Genomic DNA, 19,301 nt, shown 5'->3' with positions numbered 1-19,301 from the left:
CCTGAAACAAATTTAGACTTATCAGGGCACATAAAAAAAAGGTTTGGGACAAAACATTAACATAAACATATGTTACAAAAAACAACCTAACTCTTGCTGTCAAACCGTTGGTGTATCAATATACACTTTCCTGACTTCTAGACAAAAAGTACTTCTTTGCAGACTACTATAACATATATATAAAAATTTAAAAACTAAAGGATTCACAAAAAATGATTGGCACTAACTATAAAAAGAAAACTAAAATCTGTTGAGTTTTTAATGCTTATATTCCCAGATGATATAACACCTCCCTAAAATCTCAGCCATCATTCGCTATACTACCATAAAAATCATATAAATACCACGATTCCACAAACACATTAAGGAAACCAAACATAACATGATAGTTACTAAATCCACAAATCTTACTAACTTTCTAGAACCTGTTTTCAAGGGATTTAAGAACACAGTCAAGCAAAGTTAATATTTTATAATACAATTAAGAGTACTCATATAATATTTTGTATTTTACCAAATCTTTCCTTCCTTTAAGATTTTATTTTTAAGTTATCTCTACATCCAACTAGGGCTCAAACTCACAACCCCGAGATCAAAGAACTGCATGTTCTACTGACTAAGCCAAGTAGGTACCCCCCCAAATCTTTCCTTTTACTGATTCAACTGATAGAGGAATATAAAGTAAGAAATTTGCTCAAAATATAAGTTAATACTGAGTTTGAAGGGGCATGAGAGACTTTCTTGATCTGGACAGCAATTAAAGGGTGTATATATATGCAAAAACCCACTGTGCTATACACTTAAGTAGTACATACTATGCTATATAATGGTTCTATGTCAGTGAAAAGGTGAGTAAAAAATAAGCATATACAAACAAGCTAGAACTACTACATTTTGATGCAGCCAAAAAAATAATAAGCTTTGCAACATTTTTTGAACTATTAAGCTTGATGATCCTGATTTTTCCTAATTCCTGCTTTCAATTAGCTATAAAAGGCACTGCAACTAGACAGAAAAAAGTCAAAAAGCATTTTACTACAAAATAAAGTTTCATTCTCATCACACCTGCTAAACAAGCTATAGAACATATGTTATTTTTCAGCTAGAATAATATACATAACTTCCTAGACAAAAAAAAAAAAAAAAAAGTAAGCAAACAAGCAAACAAAAAACCCCTAACTTTATATGCACATCTTTCTGGAAATTTAAGCTTAAGAAACAACTTTTGAATATGGGTATAGTAGTTATCTTGTCTGCCACTGCAAAGTGTTCCCTTTTCTTTCCTTAACAAAGTTCCCACTTTGTTCAGATGTTGGGTTATCTTTTGATCAATGAGAAGTGGCCCAGTCCCCGGTCTAGATATGTGTTCTGGTTCTGGTCAATGAACATGTGTGAAGAGTCTGCTGGAGGGCTCCAGGGAAAGATCTTTGCATGTCTGAGAAGACGACAATCAAGGACAACTCTGCCCACACTGTTGCCTGCTTCTGATCTTTCAACAGGGTCATTCATGACTGAAGCTACTGTGCTCATCCCGCAATCCTTTTTTTCTTTTTCTTTTTTTTTTTTATTGGAGTTCAATTTGCCAACATTCGGCACAACACCCAGTGCTCATCCCGCCAAGTGCCCCCCTCAGAAATCAGTGGCATTTCTATACACTGAGACTGAAGCAAGAGAAATTAAGGAGTCAATCCCATTTACAATTGCACCCAAAAGCATAAGATACCTAGGAATAAACCTAACCAAAGAGGTAAAGGATCTATACCTTAAAAACTACAGAACACTTCTGAAAGAAATTGAGGAAGACACAAAGAGATGGAAAAATATTCCATGTTCATCCTGCAATCCTGAGGGAAAAGCTGATCCAAGCTCTAACATGAATTGAGATGCTGAACAAATGCCACACATCCACCTCCAGAGTTGGAGGACAAACATAAACTCTTATTTCTTTAAGTCACTTAATTATAGTTGAGTTCTATTACTTGCTGACAAAAGCCTTTGTAATGGATACAATGGGTGGTTATATTTTACTTTTCATGCTTTTCTGTATTATTAAATTTATGCCCCTTTCATATAAAGGAGTCGGGACTATTTACATATGAAACAGAAGACTCAGGGCAGCCCTGGTGGCGGTGGCACAGCAGTTTGGCGCCACCTGCAGCCTGGGGTGTGATCCTGGAGACCAGGGATATGGAGTCCCACTTCGGGCTCCCTGCATGGAGCCTGCTTCTCCCTCTCCCTCTGCCTTTGTGTCTATGAATAAATAAATAAAATCTTAAAAAAAAAATGAAACAGAGGACTCAGAATACGAACTAGAGTACATCCAAATAGAAGAATGCATTTGCAAAAATGTCACTGCAGAAAAACACCAAGTGACATTAACACTCATGATATATTCAACAAAGAAAATCAAATTCCAAACAGCATGCACACTATAATCCCAACTTTTTTAAAAATGGTTTTTTATTATGACATTATGGATTATTTTTTTTCTTCTGTTTCCTTTCCCTCACTAGCTATTTTTCTAAAAATGAACAGATTTAGAAAAGGAAAATTTTAAGAAAAAAAAAAGTGGTCTGTACAAACCAAAAATGGTTTGGTTGTTTCTTCTCCTTGGTAAGTGCCATAGGAAAGGTCAGAAAGGCTTATAGGTGTCAGAGAAGAAAAATTTCTTCCAACTAAAGAACAATCAGGCAAGGCTACCTCCTCCATGAAGGCTTTGCCCCTCCTCTGGCTGGAAACAATTATTTTCACCTCTAAAATCATTAACCCCTTTTCTGTACAATTCCTATGCCAATGATTACTTTGCATCTTAGATTTATAGTTCCCTGGTAGCATATATCATGTTTATGACTTTGGTCACTTATAGCACATCTACCCTGACATTGTAAACTCTCTGAGGCTAAGACCCACTCCCCATTAAATTGACTTGAAAACTATCGGGCACTGAAATGTTAGAGGGAAGACAAGTGACAAAAAGAAAGAGAGGGAGGTACAGGACAAAAAAAAAACAAGGAAAAAGAAAGGGAAAGGAAATAGAGAGTGGAAGATGGAAGGGAGAAGAGAAAAGGTGGCAAGAAGGAAAGAATGACCACAACGATTAAGACATAGTCACCATGCTCAAGTTCATTATCTAGTATAGAAAACACTTACATAAAAAAAAAAAGAAAAAAGAAAACACTTACATAAACAATTATGATACTGTGTAACAAATGCTATATGATAAAATATGGACAAGAAACACAGTATGTCTACTGGTAATATCTCCACCAATATACAGAAAGGCTGACTCTACTTCTTCACTCCAACTACCCTAAAGGGGAACAGTAATTATGTCAATCATTTATTTTGTTATAAACAGGATAAAACTGAAATACCAAAATCCAAGTAGCATAGTAACTTTCAATATTTGCCCATTTTTATACAAGAGTTAATATTTTAAGGAAAACCAAATTAGGTACGCTGCGCATTTATGTGCAGGCAAGCTTTAATAACACTGAAGATGGGAGTCCCTCCCTAAAACAATAGGGCAAGTTCCAAAAGACACAATGCTATGGTCGAGTTATTGAAGATGGCTGGTTACTGCTATACCCTTTCAGCTGTCCTACTGAAAAAAAGGTGGGGGGGGGGGCAGGGGGGAGTAGTTTGGCTCTCCAAAAGATTGTGGGAAAAACATAGGCTTAATTCCCTTGGTAATCTGACATTGCCAACATCTGTCAGTATGGACAAAGGCCAGGGTTAATTAAGCATACAAAATATGCAGCCATATCTAAAGATTAAGCCATTTCATTCACTTCATAAAGAGAATGAGAAAGCAAGGCCAACCAAAAGAGGATCAAGGATAATAACACTTCTCTTTAAACTAGTATTGTGAAAATTAAAAATTTAAAGGTATGGATCTAATTAAAATGTCACAACCTTTTGCAATAATGTTTCTTTTTTATTTTATTTATTTTTGAGAGAGAGAGAAAAAATACATACATGAGCACAGGGGAGGGGCACAGGAAAAGGGAGAGAGAATCCAGAGCACTAGGCTTAATCTCACAACCCTGAGATCATGACCTGAGCTGAAATGAAGAGACTGACACTTAACAACTGAGCCACCCAGGTGTCCCATTGCTGTTGTTGCTGTTGTTTTTAACTCCAACATTTCCCATGTTTGTTACGGAAAGAACACAAATTTAAGGACCTATTTAATCTATACCACACTTAATCACAACTGAAACTGCTACCAAAAATTCATCCCCTTGGAAATTTGAATCATGAAACACAATTCAAACAGAGGCAAGTCTTCTATCAAAATATATTAGGAAACAAGACCCTATTCAAGATTTTGATTCACAGAACATGGTGTTTTCCCTAGTACTCTTCTGAGACAGCATAGGGCAAAACAATGTGGAACAGTAGTGCTGTGGGGCAGTCAGGGTAATTAGGTCTGCTTCTTAATCACTGGTTAAATGAAGAGCCAGGTCTGATTCTACCTCTAAAGTTATATTATCTCTATAGATAAAGACAATTAGCACCCATTCACTGAAAGTCAACTATGCACAAGGCAGTCTATTAAGGCCATGGAAGAAAGAGGAAAACTTATTCTGCAGAGGCTTACAGACTGCCACATATGATCACACAAAAACCAAGTACAAAATAAATACATAAGAGATGCCTGGGTGGCTTGGCGGTGTCTGCCTTTGGCTCGGGGTGTGATCCCAGGTCCAGGGAGGAATCCCACATCGGGCTCCCTGCGAAGAGCCTGCTTCTCCCTCTTCATCTCTCTGCCTCTCTCTCTGTGTCTCTCATGAATAAATAAATAATACTTTAAAATAAATATATACATACATACACACATACATACATATGCACTCCATCTGCAACAGAAAAGAGGCAATACCACAGGTCTCTGAAAATCTTGAGAAACAGGATGGTTATAACAAAAGTTAGAGTTAGGCCAGAAAATTTTAAAAATGAAGTCTCTGATTCAGAAAGGAGGAAGAATCATTTCAACTCACAAGCAGTGCAGGAGAACAGTAGAAAGACTGCAGTGAAAATCAAGAAGCGGAGGTCTAGACCCTGATAAAAATCAGCGGTTTCCTCTTCTATATAATGTAAGGGCTGACAGAGGAACCCAATACAACCCAAAGTTATCTAAAGTTCCACTATGACAAGAGCTCTCAGCATCTGGCTAGGTTTACTCCCTTAGGCTTCTATAACGTTACTCCAGCTATCAGACTTTGCTGAGAAGGCAAGCAAGCATAAGTGGGACTTTGATTTGTGTGGGAGAGGCTCTGGATGAGAGAAAGAAATGCAGCAGTGAAGGCCCAGCTGGGGTTAGACAGAATGACAGTACAGCAGGTGTCAGCCAAGTTTTGAGAACATATTTTCAGAGTTACTATTTTAAGTTAAAAGTTATAGGGGTGCCTGGGTGGCTCAGTCGGTTAAGCGTCTGCCTTGGGCTTAGGTGACAATCCCAGGGTCCTGGGATGGAGCCTGGCTTCAGGCTCCCTGCTCAGCGGGAGGGTCTGCTTCTTCCTCTTCCTCTCCCTCTTCCCTTCTCCTCACCCAGCTTGTTCTCCCTCTCTAATAAATAACTAAAATCTTAAAAAATAAAAATAAAAAGTTAAAAGTCACAGAACAGAAAGACATTAAAATTGGCAAAAACAGTTCTGTGTTCTATATCTAGCTCTACCATGAACACCTTGAAGAGCATGATTTTGAGGAAGTTTTATGATATATAATTAACATATATTAGTTTCAGGTGTATAATGCACTGACTCAACAATTCTATAAATTACTTAGTGCCCAACCCAATAAGTGTAGATTTTGAAGAAGTTACTTTTTTTTTTGCCATGCTTAAGCTAGGAATAGCCCCAGACACCTACCCCCTCTAACACCAAAAATGTGAAGGTAAATAAGACAGTGAAAGTTAGGACCTAATTTTCCCAAGGGCATTCACCACAACTGTTGTGATCAAAAGTACCCTGGGCAATGAGCACATAATGTGTGCGTAGCAAAAATGTACTTAATGTGAAAATTCAGTTAAAAATAAGAATACCAGGGCAGCCTGGGTGGCTCAGCAGTTTAAACGCCTGCCTTCAGCCAAGGGCATGATCCTGGTGTCCCGGCATCGAGTCCCACATTGGGCTCCCTGCATGGAGCCTGCTTCTCCCTCTGCCTGTGTCTCTGCCTCTCTCTCTCTCTCTCTCTCTCTATCATGAATAAATAAATAAAATATTTGAAAAAAAATAAGAATACTAGCAAAAGATATTATTAATAAACAATCAAAAACTTATTAATCAGCATGATTACCCCAAACACCAACTATTACAGACAGAATTACTTGAGACCACCATCAGGAGGAGGGAAAAAGACAAAACAAAATTACAGGTTCCTACCTGGTTGCTTGGATCTAGGCCAGCATAAGAATTTCTTGAACTGCAACCAACTGGGGGTGTGGCCTCTCGAATGAACTCAGACATTTCAATCCCTCCACCAGGATCACTGTGGAAAAAAATGAGAACAAGAGAGTAATTGTCATTATTCTGCCACCAATGTTTTTTTGTTTATTAATTTTAAATTATAATACCTTTCTCTATAAAACTAAAAGGTTCTAATTTCTATAGAGCAAATAGCAATTAAAAAGATCATTATTCATGTGTAAGTCTTATAATCTATTTTATAACCACATCACTACTTGAAAATATTTAAAAGTCTCCCAAACGCTCTACACTCAATCCAACATTAGAAACTAGCCTTAATTACAATTATAGATGCTAAATATAGCACATCTTTTATGACATGTGCCATAAAACCACTCTAGCAAAGACATGATTTGCCTTTTGTTTCCCAAGAGCAAAGAGAAATTGGCCATGGCAAACACAGAAAGCAATCAGATCTTCCACTGCCAACTCTCCAAGAGCACAGGCTGACCGAGCCGCAGGACACTATGATGGACATTCAGGACAACAGTCCACCTTGTCAAGCTAATTACACCTGTATTTCTTATGTTAATAGCATTTAACTAGGATACTAACTTGTTTTACAAAAATAGAAAGCTAAGATTTTAGATTTGTAATGAGTTAGATAGAAAGGCTTAAGTTTCAAAAACAAAATGATGTAGTAAAACAGGCATTAGAAAGACAAGAGAGAAGTGTACTAAGTTCAAAGAAGTGAGGAAGTCTACAAAGAGTACTTAAAAATAAGAGGATCTACCCCGTGTCCAGGTACCTAGCACAGGTGACCCAGTGAGGAGGTTTAAAGACTCTCTGGGGTTACCCATCAGCCTCGGATCAATGTGGCCCAGCCCATTGGGAGTCCCTTCTCCCCCAGACTCTACTGCCCACCCTCCCACAGCCAGGTTGTCACACCACAGACCTCGAAGCCGTGGAAAGAAAAAAAAAATAAAGATAAGAGGATCCTAAAATTAGAGGAAAATATCACAGACATTTCAAAAAACTTATAGAAAGTTTTATAATAAGCTTCCTTAGGAACATAACTTTTACAACAACCCAGGCCTAAAAGTTACCATTGTCCTATTTTTACCTAAAGATTTTTACTCATTCTACCTGGTTTATAGAGAGAAAGTACTTGGTAACTATTAAGTTACTATTATCAAAGATAAAAGTTCTAGTATACAGGCTAGAATTAGAGCAGATATAAACTATCCTGCCATCCAGCCTCTAGTTCAATCATCTGGTTAACACCACCACTAAAAAGCAATCCAAAATTCTTCTGTTGAGCCACCTCATACTAAACTCCCTTATGGTTTTGGGTAATGTTGACCATATGGTCAGGTTCAGGGGTGAGCACCACTGGCCAAAGCCAATTAGCATGTGCCATTCTTTCCGTCACAAAACTTAGTTCTAGAACAAGCACAAGACCCAACTCAGGCTAGTATGAATCAGGTCAGGAGTGGTCTACTGTTGAAAGGATATTTCTCTGTATCTGCTAGTCTAAATACCGAGAAGATTTAAGGCCTGGTGCTGCTGTAGGCATTTTACAACCATAAGGGGGGACTGTCTAAGAAGTCAACTGAAAACGAAGGAGCCCAGCCTGGTCAAGGGAAGCTGGATCATGAAGTAACTGAAACCGCATGTTGCCAATTTGAAGACATCCCTCACACACAGACTTTTCAGTAGTGTGTGCCATAAATTCCCAAAGCCTATTTCAATAACATATTCTGACAGCTGCAATCAAAAACTATAGGCAGGGGACACCTAGGTTGCTCAGTGGTTGAGCAACCTTGCTCAGGTTGAGCAAGCCAACCTACCTTTGGCCCAGGTTGTGATCCCGGGGTCCTGGGATTGAGTCCCGCATCAGGCTCCTTGCAGGGAGCCTGCTTCTCCCTCTGCCTATGTCTCTGCCTCTCTCTCTGTGTGTCTCTTGTGAATAAATAAAATCTTAAACACACACACACACACACACACACACACACAAAAAAAAAAAACCCTATGGGCAGAAAAGAATTTGCTTACAAATAAACCTTCCATTTAATAAATATTTATCACTACAGCTGTTTGAATTCTAGTGACTTATTATTAATGGTCTCCTATTATGTCCCTATTTAATTCATGGGTTTTAAACTCTAGGCCACTGACTGCAGTTAGCTAATTTATGTTCAATAAAAAAAAATTAGCTTCCTAACTTGCTATCCATTTATACAAATAAAATATACTGCGACTCAGTTACAAATTTGATAGCAATTCAGTGCACAAATATCCATGTGTGAAAAAAGTGAAACATGTTCAAGTGTGTTAGCTGTTTGGTGTTAACTCATACGGATATGTAGGCCAGAATGAGAAATCTTTTTCTAATCTGGCAAAATCTTGAGTATGTATGTATAGACAGCTATCACCACACTGAATGAGTGGTGAGTACTAACCAGCAACATCAGTGTTGTCTCCACTCTTCTCCAGAATGCATTCTCTAAGTCAGAGTCCACGGAAATCAGAAGATGAAGAGCAACGTGAAGGTTAAGGAATAAAATATTCAAGCCCAGAGAAAGGATAAAGAGGCCCCCTCTTCCCTAATTTATATACATCAACTTTATTGGTATATAATTCATGTATTATCCAATTTATCCATTTAAACTTGGCAAATCAACAGTTTTTAATATATTTATAAAGTCATGCAACCCTCACCATAGTTAATTTTAGAAATTTTTATCACCTCCATAACAAACCCCTTTAGCTATTACCCCCTAGCCATCCCATCCACCCTCAGCTGTAAGTAGCCAGAAATCTGTTTTCTGTCTTTATAGATATTCCTGTTTTGCATGTTTCATATAAATGGAATCATAGTATGTGTAGTCTTTGTGAATGGCTTCTTGCACTTAGCCTAATGTTTTCAAGGTTGATACATGTTGTAACAACTATCAGTACTTCATATTTTGTTATAGCCAAATAATACTGTACTGCATGGACAGAACACATTTTGTCTATTCATCAGCTAATAGACAATATTGCCTAGCTATAGACATCACTTCTGATAGCAAGTACAAAGGATTATAATCTGAAGGTAAAGTTATTATAATTAACAAATAAAAGCAAATATTTACTAAGTACTGAATACATTCTAGTCATAGGGGCATGTGCTTTATTTGCATTTTCTCATGAAATATTCTCCTAAAATCTAAGAAATAAATATTATTAACCTCATTTTACAAATGAAAAAGCTGAAACCAAAAGGTGTAAAAATCTAAGGTCTCAAAGGAGTGAACAACATAAACTGGGTCATTGGTAAATGGAGTTCAAGTGGGAAGGAAGGATACAAATATTTACACAGTAGCCTACAATCTGTTATATCTTTTTTCCCCCATACACACATCTTAATGTAGGTACTTATGGCCAGTGAGAACTGAGACAAGATTTGAACACCTTGACTGTACAGCTCTAAAGTACACTCCAAAACACCAATACCTATCTTTCAAAAAAGTTGGCATTCAAGTTTTCTTTCCATTTCAGAACTGAAAATAAATGCCATTGTCTAAAACAGGGTTTCTTATCCTCAGCACTACTGACATTTGGGGCCACTTCATTCCTGACTGTGGGGGACTATCTTGTGCATTGTAGGATGGTTAGCAGCATTTCTGACATGTACCCACTAAATGCCAGCCGCACTTCCCCTGGTTGTGATAAAAATGTCTCCAATTATTGCCAAATGTCTCCTTGTGGGGAAAATCACCCCCAGCTGAGAAACAGTGATCCAGAACTAGAGCCCAGTGGCCAACACTGAGTGGGAAGGAGATATTAGAGCAAAAAAGGATGAATGAAAAAATGGACAGTTCCTTTTATAACAAAATCATCCTCTAGCAAAATTACTATCCCTCTCTTCTCTATGAATTCAGAAGCAGAACTTTTAGCCAGCTGTCACTGCCCTAAATATAGCTAAACACACAAAATGGCTGAGTAAGAGTTTTCTTTATTAGCAAGACTTGCAGATTTTTGGCAATGGCAATTTCAGCACATACCTGGAAAGTATAGTAGTTTACAATTCTCACAGAAGCAAAGTGGTCTACTGCAGTAAGCAATACACCAAATTCAGGGAATCTCTACCTTTATGCCTTAATTTCCCCATCTGTTAAAAAAAAAAAATACCAGGTACACGAAGAGGCAGAAAAGCAGAAGGGGTCTAATCTGAATTATAAAGGACACTTCACAAACTAATTTGTTGATTAGTATCATTAACTGCTCAGGCTTTAATCAGAAACTTCACAGTACCATTACAGTACTAAATTTACAAATCTAATCTAGATCACTATGATGTTCATAAAAGTATAAATAGGTAAAAACAAAGTCTTTAAACAAATCCTCTTCAAAAAATTCAGCCTAAAATTTACCCACATATAGCTTAAATGGGTCTTAATTCACAATATCCCAAGCATTACCGCCATGAGAAACAGAAAATATGGTCTCCAAAATACTTGTATTCAAATTCTAAAATCCAATGTGTTCATTTCCTCTTCTGAAATATTAGAAATGTAACACAGACATAAATGACTTTTACTCTCTCTAAGAAACAGATTTAATAGGGATTTTTGAACTGCTGTACCAGAACCAATGAAAACCATAAGGCTCAAGTAGCTCTAATACAATCATTCATGCAACAAACGGACAACCACATTGTACCAAGTACAGTGACAGGCTCTGAGAATAAGTATTTTCTTGTTCACTTCTCCTCAGAACAGAATGTGAGTCCCAAATGGGAGGGTGGGGGAAAACAGATATCAAGAACAAAAATCTACAACAAAGATTTCATTTAATGGTGAAACTTCAAAACACTTTCATATTAGAAAAAGACAAAGATGTAAGCCAATACTATTTTATTTTAACCATGTGCTAGAAATCATAGCCCATGAAAGTTAAACAAGTATAGAGGCTAAGGAAGAAATAAAACCATCATCATTTATAGAAAATCAAGGAAAAAAATAAATTGTTATATTTAAAGGGGGAAAAAATCCAAAAGGGTAATTTAAAAAAATTTCTGTAATAGAAAAGCTATAAAATAATTTGGCAAATTTAACAAAAGCTATGCAAGACTTTAATGAAGAAATGATAAATCTTTACTGAAGGATATTAAAGAAGGCTAAATAAATGGGAGAGATTCAATATTATAAAGATCTCATGGGCAGCCCTGGTGGCGCAGCGGTTTGGCGCCGCCTGCAGCCTGGGGTGTGATCCTGGAGACCAAGGATCGAGTCCCACATCAGGCTCCCTTGCATGGAGCCTGCTCTCCCTCTGCCTGTGTCTCTGACTCTCTCTCTGTGTCTATAAACAAACAAACAAACAAACAAATAAATAAAGATCTCAGTTCTCACAGAGGAATCTACATATTCAATGTAATTTCAATAAAAATCCTAAGTTCTTGTTACAACAGGCTGTAAGTTTTATATCTAAGAACAAAGAGCCAAGAGTAATAGTCACTCCTGAAAAAGAACAAAGTAGGAGGTCTTCCCACCAGATCCCAAAAGTCATGTATGAAGCTACAGTAACTAGGATAGTATGGTAATGGCCCAGGCACAGACAATCAGATTAACAGAACAGAGAGCCCAGAAACACACCCATTATAGATGGAAATTTACTAATGACAGAATGAGTACTACAGATCACCAAGGAAAAGACAGTCTATTTAATAAATACTGATTAAACCAGTTATTCATAAGAAACTAAAGTCTCAAATCCCTGACACTATAAATTAAAATAATTTGCATTGAAATGAGAAAACTTTTGAAAGAAAATATAAGAGAATATATTTCTGATCTTTGTGTAGGAAATAATTTATTAAATAAGACATAAAAATGCTAATTACCAAAAAATGGTAATTCTTAAATTTAAGAATGTAAGCTAATCATAAAACCCCTTAAGGAAAGCAAAATGGCAAACCACAAACTAGGAGAAAATGTCTGCAATGTATATAACCAATAGAGTAGTAGTATCATGAATATAATTTTAAAATTCCTATTATTCAGTGAGGAAAAAAAAATAAAGAAAAATGAAACAAGACATGAATGGGCACTGGAAAAAAGAGAAAAACTAAATGGACCAAATATGTATGATAAGATTCTCAACCTCATTAGTAATCAGGAAGTTTAACTGAAGTCCCAATGAGACATATTTAACACTTATTTGCATGGCAAAGTTTTAAAGCTTATCAAAATAAAATATTGATGAAGATATGGAACAATAAAGACTTTCACATAATGGTGGGAGTGTAAACTGGTTCAATCATTTGGGCAAATAGGCCGGAATTATCTAATAAAACTGAATGTGAAAATCCCTATGAATCAGTTTATAGTCATTAGATATACACACGTATATCAGGAAACACAGTAATGTTTTCAGAAGACATGGATAAATAAAATTGTAGTCTACTCCTACAGTGGTAGACTATGCAACGTAAATATGAATAAATGATAGCTATAAGCCTATAAAATATAATATTTGGTACAAATAAGCCCCTTGCAGAAAAATACATACAGTATTATTCTCTTCAGGATATCCTACGGCAGATAAAATTAATATACGTTTAGTAATATGAACTAAGACTGTATAACAAGAAAGAAAAGCAAGGGAATTATTAACATAAAATTCAAGATAATGGTCATTCTTGAAGGAAAAAATAGAATGAAATGGGAAAGAAGTGCATAAAGGCTTCTATGATATTTGTATAATATCTCATTTCTTAAGTTTTGTGGTAGGTAATCAAGTAGTCACTTGATTATTATTCTCTAAATTATACTGAATGATTGATAAGCTGTTTTGAAATACATATATTTCACAATAAATTTTTTTTAACTAAAAGAAAATGGAAAAACAATTCAGTAACGAAAGGAATTAAAAGCAATATAATATCCAGAAAAAATAAGAGCTAACAATTACTGAGTGATTACTGTATCAAGAATGGTTTTAGGGGTGTCTGGGTGGCTCAGTTGGTTAAGCATATGACACTTCCTTTTGACTTAGGTCATGATCTCAGGTCTGGGATCAAGCCCTGTCATTGGGCTTTGTGCTCAGCAGGGAGTCTACTTGAGGATTCTCTTTCCCTCTCCCTTTGCCCCTCTGCCCCCGTTAAAAAAAAAAACAGGCAGCCCGGGTGGCTCAGCGGTTTAGTGGTTTAGCGCCGCCTTCGGCCCAGGGCGTGATCCTGGAGACCTGGGATCGAGTCCCACACTGAGCTCCCTGCGTGGAGCCTGCTTCTTCCTCTACCTGTGTCTCTGCCTCTCTCTCTCTCTCCGTGTCTCTCATGAATAAATAAAGTCTTCAAAAAAAAATTTTTTTGTAAAAGGGAATGGTCCTAAATGCTTTATAGAAATTATTTCTCATGCTTTGTATTTTATATCATAGGATATAGTACTATTATTTGCCTCATCATTCAGATGAGGCAGCTAAGGCATAAGAAGGCTTAATCTCCCAAGGTCATACAGTCAGGAAGTGATTCAAGGCCTAGCAGATTAAGCAGAGTCTACATTCTGCTTGTTTACCCATAATACAAGGATATGCATTTCCTAATAAAAAATAAACTTAAAAAATACACAGAATCCATTAGAAAAAATATGAAGTTTTATGAGACATAAAAGGCAAGTGAAAAAAATGGATATATACACCATGTTTCTGATGAGACTTCATATTTTAAAGGTCAAGTTCTCTCCATACTGAATACACTTATCAAAGTCTAATGGAATTTTCTAGAGGATGAGCATACAAAGGGGGCATCTCACAAAAAACTATGTACAGTTGACCCTTGAACAACAAGGTTTGAAATAAACAGGTCTACTTATATGTGGATTTTTTTATATTTTACAGGGCTGTACATGTATCTTTTCCTTATGCTTTTCTTAAAAACAATGTCTTTTCTCCAGCTTATTTTAAGAATACAGTACATATATAACACGTATACCATACAAAATACCTGTTAGTTGAGACCTGGGATCGAGTCCCACACTGAGCTCCAGTTCTCAATAAGGCTTCCAGTCAATAGCAGGCTATTAGTAGTTAATTTGGGGGCCAGGGGGAGTTAAAAGTTATACATGGATTTCTTTCTTTCTTTCCTTCTCTTTCCTTCTTTCTCTCTTTCTTTTGATTTTATTTATTTATTTGAGGGTAGCAAGAATGAAGGAACACAAGCAAGGGCAGCAGCAGAGGGAGAGACAGGCTCCTTGAGAGCAGGGAACCCAATGTAGGACTCAATCCCAGGACCCTGGGATCATGACCTGAGTCGAAAGCAGATGTTTAACCCACTGAGCCACCCAGGCACCTCTATACCACAGTTTTCTACCTGCACTGGGAAAAGGGTTTGGTGCCCTTAACCCCCTCGTGGTTCAGGGTCAGTTGTTTACACATGAGAAGAACCAAGATAATACTGAAATAGAAAAATACTGAAAAGGGATTCACAATGCTAAATATTAAGCATATTAGTAAATCATAAAAACAGTATGAAATGAAAAACAAACAAAAAATAACTAAACAAAACACAATATGGTGTAAACAAAAGAGAAAGAGATCAGTGGGGCAGAAAACAAAGCCCAGAAATTGACATAAGTATATATGAGGATGCTACATGTAACCGAAAAGGAAAAGCATTTAAAATTACTGGGGAAAAATGCATTATTCACTGAATAGCATTGGGACTAACCTAAAAACAAAAACAATGTTTTTAGCTTGATTACAATTTAAGAATGAAAAATTACAAAAAATGCTGAAAGTAGACACATGCAAACATTTATTTAATATGAAGGGAATCTTACACAACTTGGTATCAAAGGCAGAACTAATAAACATTCACAAAATAGACCACATAAAAATAAACTGTGGCATATAAATAAATAAAATGCTATAAACTGAGGAAAAGTATTTGACACGAAATATAAAGAATTAATATCCTTCATAAATACCTTCTCCAAATCAATTGCAAAAACCACCTATTTAACTAGTAATCCAAAAACTTAAAAATTAAACAATAAGAGATCAACCACAGTTTTGTCTAAATGCTCAATATTGTCAAAAGTGCAGAAAAAGAAACCCTAAAATTGCTGGTCATGGTAATTAGAAGGTAAAATCTTTGGAACGTGGCAATATATATTGAAAAACTTAAAAATACATGTAGCTTTCTAGTGTTCTGCCTCTGCTAAATTATAATTAAAATTTTGTTTAATTTTATTAAATTAATTAACTGGCTGGCTCAGTTAGTGGAACAAGCAATTCTTGATCATGGGGTTGTGAGTTCAAGTCCCACCACTTGGAATGGTGATTACTTGAATTTTTAAATAAAAAAATTTAAACATCACAGTGATCTAACATATAAATTAAATTTGAAAATAACTGAAGTAAAATCAAGAAAGTTAAATTATGACATACCTACAAAATGGAATACTGCACAGTTATTAAAGATAGTATTGCAGAAAAAAATGCTTTCACTACCTTACATATTTTCTGAATACCTATCAGTGACAGACTCTGTTTTAGATCCTGGGAATAAAATAGTTCATAGGAAAAACAAGACCCCTGCCTTCAAGAAGCTTGTAAATGCAAACAAACAATAAGTAAGACAATTTCAGGTAATGATTAATGCTACAAACAAAATTATTACAGAGGTAAAATATTTGCTCAATGAACAAACATTTGTTTAATGTTAAGGGTGGAGAAAGACATAACTGAAAAGGGATAAACTCGATGCACTGGAAAATAGAAATATTAAGAGATAAGTACCCACTTTTCATATTATACTGAGTGGTTAAAAACATAGGCTCCAGATCAGAGTCCCTGGAATATTTCATCTTTCTCACCCTAGTTTCCACATCTATAAATCAGGAATAAAAACAGCATCCATCTCAAAGAACTGTTGTGAAGATTATTAGACACAACAAGTGTTCATATAGTAACTTTTTTGAAGTTCATATAGTAACTGTTTCTAGTGGCACCTGCCATCTCTATAAAATCACAATAAACTTCTGACTATGAATAAAGTAAATCCTTTGGTCAACAAGAGAAAGGGGATGAAGCCAAGGTAATGAAGGGAAATGTGACTGAGAGGTAGGAAGAATATTCAGCTGAGAGTAAAGAAGGGGACATCTACACCAACTTAAATGCTAAGAGGTAAGTTATGCAAAGATGGAGGGAAGGAACAGCTGTTTCTAAGGTGAGAATATATAATTGAAAAATATTTACATCAGATTAAGTGAAAAATGCAGATTATAAATATCAAGGAAAAATTATCACAATTTGCTTAAGATATAGCCACATTTTACTTATACATATAAATAAAATATAAATGCTAAAATTTATAAGCCATGTCTTATTTCTTTATACTGTTTTTCACCAGTTTTGGTTTTTGGTGTGAACAACTATTCTACAATTATAAATAACTGTTATTGTTATAGCATGTTACTTAGTAATAAGACCAAATGCATTTATTTAATCCCAAATATGCCAGTTAGCTTTGCTGGGGTCTAATGTGACAATCTGTCCTTGTTATCATATCTCTAGTGGTAAGATCTAACACTGTCTTAAAACCATATATCAGAACATAAAAAATCAGAACACAATGAACACATCACTGTACGCACACATGTTCCACATCATTACAAACTGAGCGGCACAGGTTTCCTTACCTGGGTCCATTACTGTCTTTTCTTCTAGTTGAACAGTTGCCTTGCTCAGTTTTGGTTCTCTGATCTGGGAACTCATTTGCATTCCTATCTACAATTTCTCCAGCATCAAGTGCTCTGTGGAGTCGATAGTTGACCATCTTCAGAACAATGAATACAGCAGCTATCACAGGACAATAAACTGCCACTATAATCATTGAAGAAGGAAGGGCCTTTAAGAGAAAGAAAATAAAGACAGACATTTAAAAATATTTTAGATTTAATTCAAGTAGAGAAATCTGTAACTAAAAGGATAGACACATTCACACTCAAAGCAACAATTATGTTACTGGCACTAAAGTGCAAAAGTATAAGACAGCACTGCCCAACACAGTAGCCACTAGCTACATGCAGCTACTGAGTAAGTAAGGTATGGTTACTGTGAACTGAGATGTGCCCTAAGAATAAAGTAACACACACACACACACACAAGAATAAAGTATCACTGGATTTTGAAGAGTCTGTATAAGAAAAAAAAGAATGTAAAATATAATTTTTATAATTTTTATATTGATTACATGTTGAAATAATGTTTAGATTATACTGGGTTAAATAACATACATTATTAAACTGATTTTCACCTGTTTCTTTTTACTTATTTTTAATGTGGCTACTAGAAGATTTTATTTTTTTTATTTTTTATTTTTTTTACTAGAAGATTTTAAATTACATATGTGGCTTGTGTTATGTTTTCACTGGAGAGCACAGTATAAAGTCCATGCCTAAAAGCTTATGATACAATTAAAGAGTTAGATGTCACATTATGTAATACATGAGTAAGACAGGATTGTGGTCCAAATATACATAAGCCCTGTTTATGTGCTCTGTAACTTTCTTCAGGATATAAACATTCTTTGGGTTCTAGAAAGTGGTTCTAGTTAAAACTGTTAAAAGAATAACCTTTGAATTATGACTGAAAATGCAGGGGAGATATGGGAGACATGCGAAATCCAAATATATTTTCTTTTAAAATACTTAAAAATTGTAGCCTGATCAAAAAAAAAAAAAAGAATACAGAACAGAATCAAGCAAAAAAAAAAAAAAAAAAAAAAAAAAGGTTAATTGAAGAACCTCAGATGCTTCCTGGGCATGAGGATTGAAGATCCATCATACCTGAGGATCTGCTGATGTGGACCTGAGTCCAGGGGTGACAGGTATGGAGACCAACCAGCCAACTTGGAAGGCATGGCCTCAGAGTCACTGCTGGCAGAAATTATAAAACTGTGGTCAATTTATGCCCACTTTCGTGAGACACAAATCATTCCCGGTGTCTGTAGCTCTAGATTTTGTAAGATTGAACCTCAGTCATCTGATAACATGGCTCCAAATTTGCTTGGAATGGTTACTTCGAATTGCTTGAGATGGTAAAACTTAAAAGATCCTAGTGAACTAAGGGAGTTCAGAATACAAATATGATAAAAGTTAAATAAAAAAAAAAAGTTATTTGGTGGGGAGACAGAAGGAAAGAGTGTAGGTTAGAAATGGGGGGGGGAGTAAGTCTATCCCACAGTTTACTACTTTGAGTTGGATATGGGCATAATATGCATACATGTGGTATTTTAAAAACTGGGATTAAGAAATCCTTCTAGTTAGTTTATCTAAAAACATAAACCCTGTGATCCCAATTTAATTGTCACTGAATGACTGATGTGGACTTATGATTTCAAATTGAAAAATGTATTTAAAATTTTAGAAAATCCGGGCAGCCCGGGTGGCTCAGCGGTTTAGCACAGCCTCAAGCTCAGGGCATGATCCTGGAGGCCCGGATAGAGTCCAGCATCGGGCTCCCTGCATGGAGCCTGCTTCTCCCTCGCCTGTGTCTCTGCCTCTTTCTCTCTCTCTCATGAATAAATAAAATAAATAAATAAAATAAAACCTCATGAATAAATAAAATAAATTTATGGAGAAAATCCATAAATATCAGGTTTAGAAAAGTACTTTGAAAGATTCACTAGATAATCTACTTAAAAATGAATACTAAATTTATAAGTGTAATTTAAACTAAAGAGATTTTTAAGTGCAATTTAAAGGGATCTTAAGCTATATTTAAAAAAAAAACAAACCTCTAAATCATAACTGTTAAAAATATGTTCAATGTGAGTTTGAAACTGTTTTAATTTAGAACTTTAATATAATATTTTTGTAAAAAAAAAAAAAGCATCCCAAATAA

General features: G+C 35.7%; 1 protein-coding gene across 14 annotated transcripts in view; it reads right to left on the bottom strand.

The window, feature by feature from the left end:
• PCNX1 (pecanex 1) overlaps nucleotides 1–19,301 on the bottom strand; it is a 163,730-nt gene that overhangs the window by 113,186 nt on the left and 31,243 nt on the right. For 12 of the 14 annotated variants that reach the window (XM_038545108.1, XM_038545114.1, XM_038545110.1 and 9 more), the window contains exons 2-3: nucleotides 17,096–17,304; nucleotides 6,387–6,492 (exon numbers count right to left, since the gene is read on the bottom strand). In XM_038545108.1, the coding sequence (XP_038401036.1) occupies nucleotides 6,387–6,492; nucleotides 17,096–17,304 (315 nt within the window). Of the gene's footprint in view, nucleotides 1–6,386; nucleotides 6,493–8,872; nucleotides 8,917–10,459; nucleotides 10,567–17,095; nucleotides 17,305–19,301 lie in introns of those variants that run through there. The other 2 variants (XM_038545120.1, XM_038545119.1) reach the window with 2 other exon arrangements.

The sequence above is a fragment of the Canis lupus genome, chromosome 8, assembly GCF_011100685.1.
Source record: "Canis lupus familiaris isolate Mischka breed German Shepherd chromosome 8, alternate assembly UU_Cfam_GSD_1.0, whole genome shotgun sequence".
NCBI lineage: Eukaryota > Metazoa > Chordata > Mammalia > Carnivora > Canidae > Canis > Canis lupus.
This window is presented reverse-complemented; position numbering and strand designations above follow the sequence as displayed.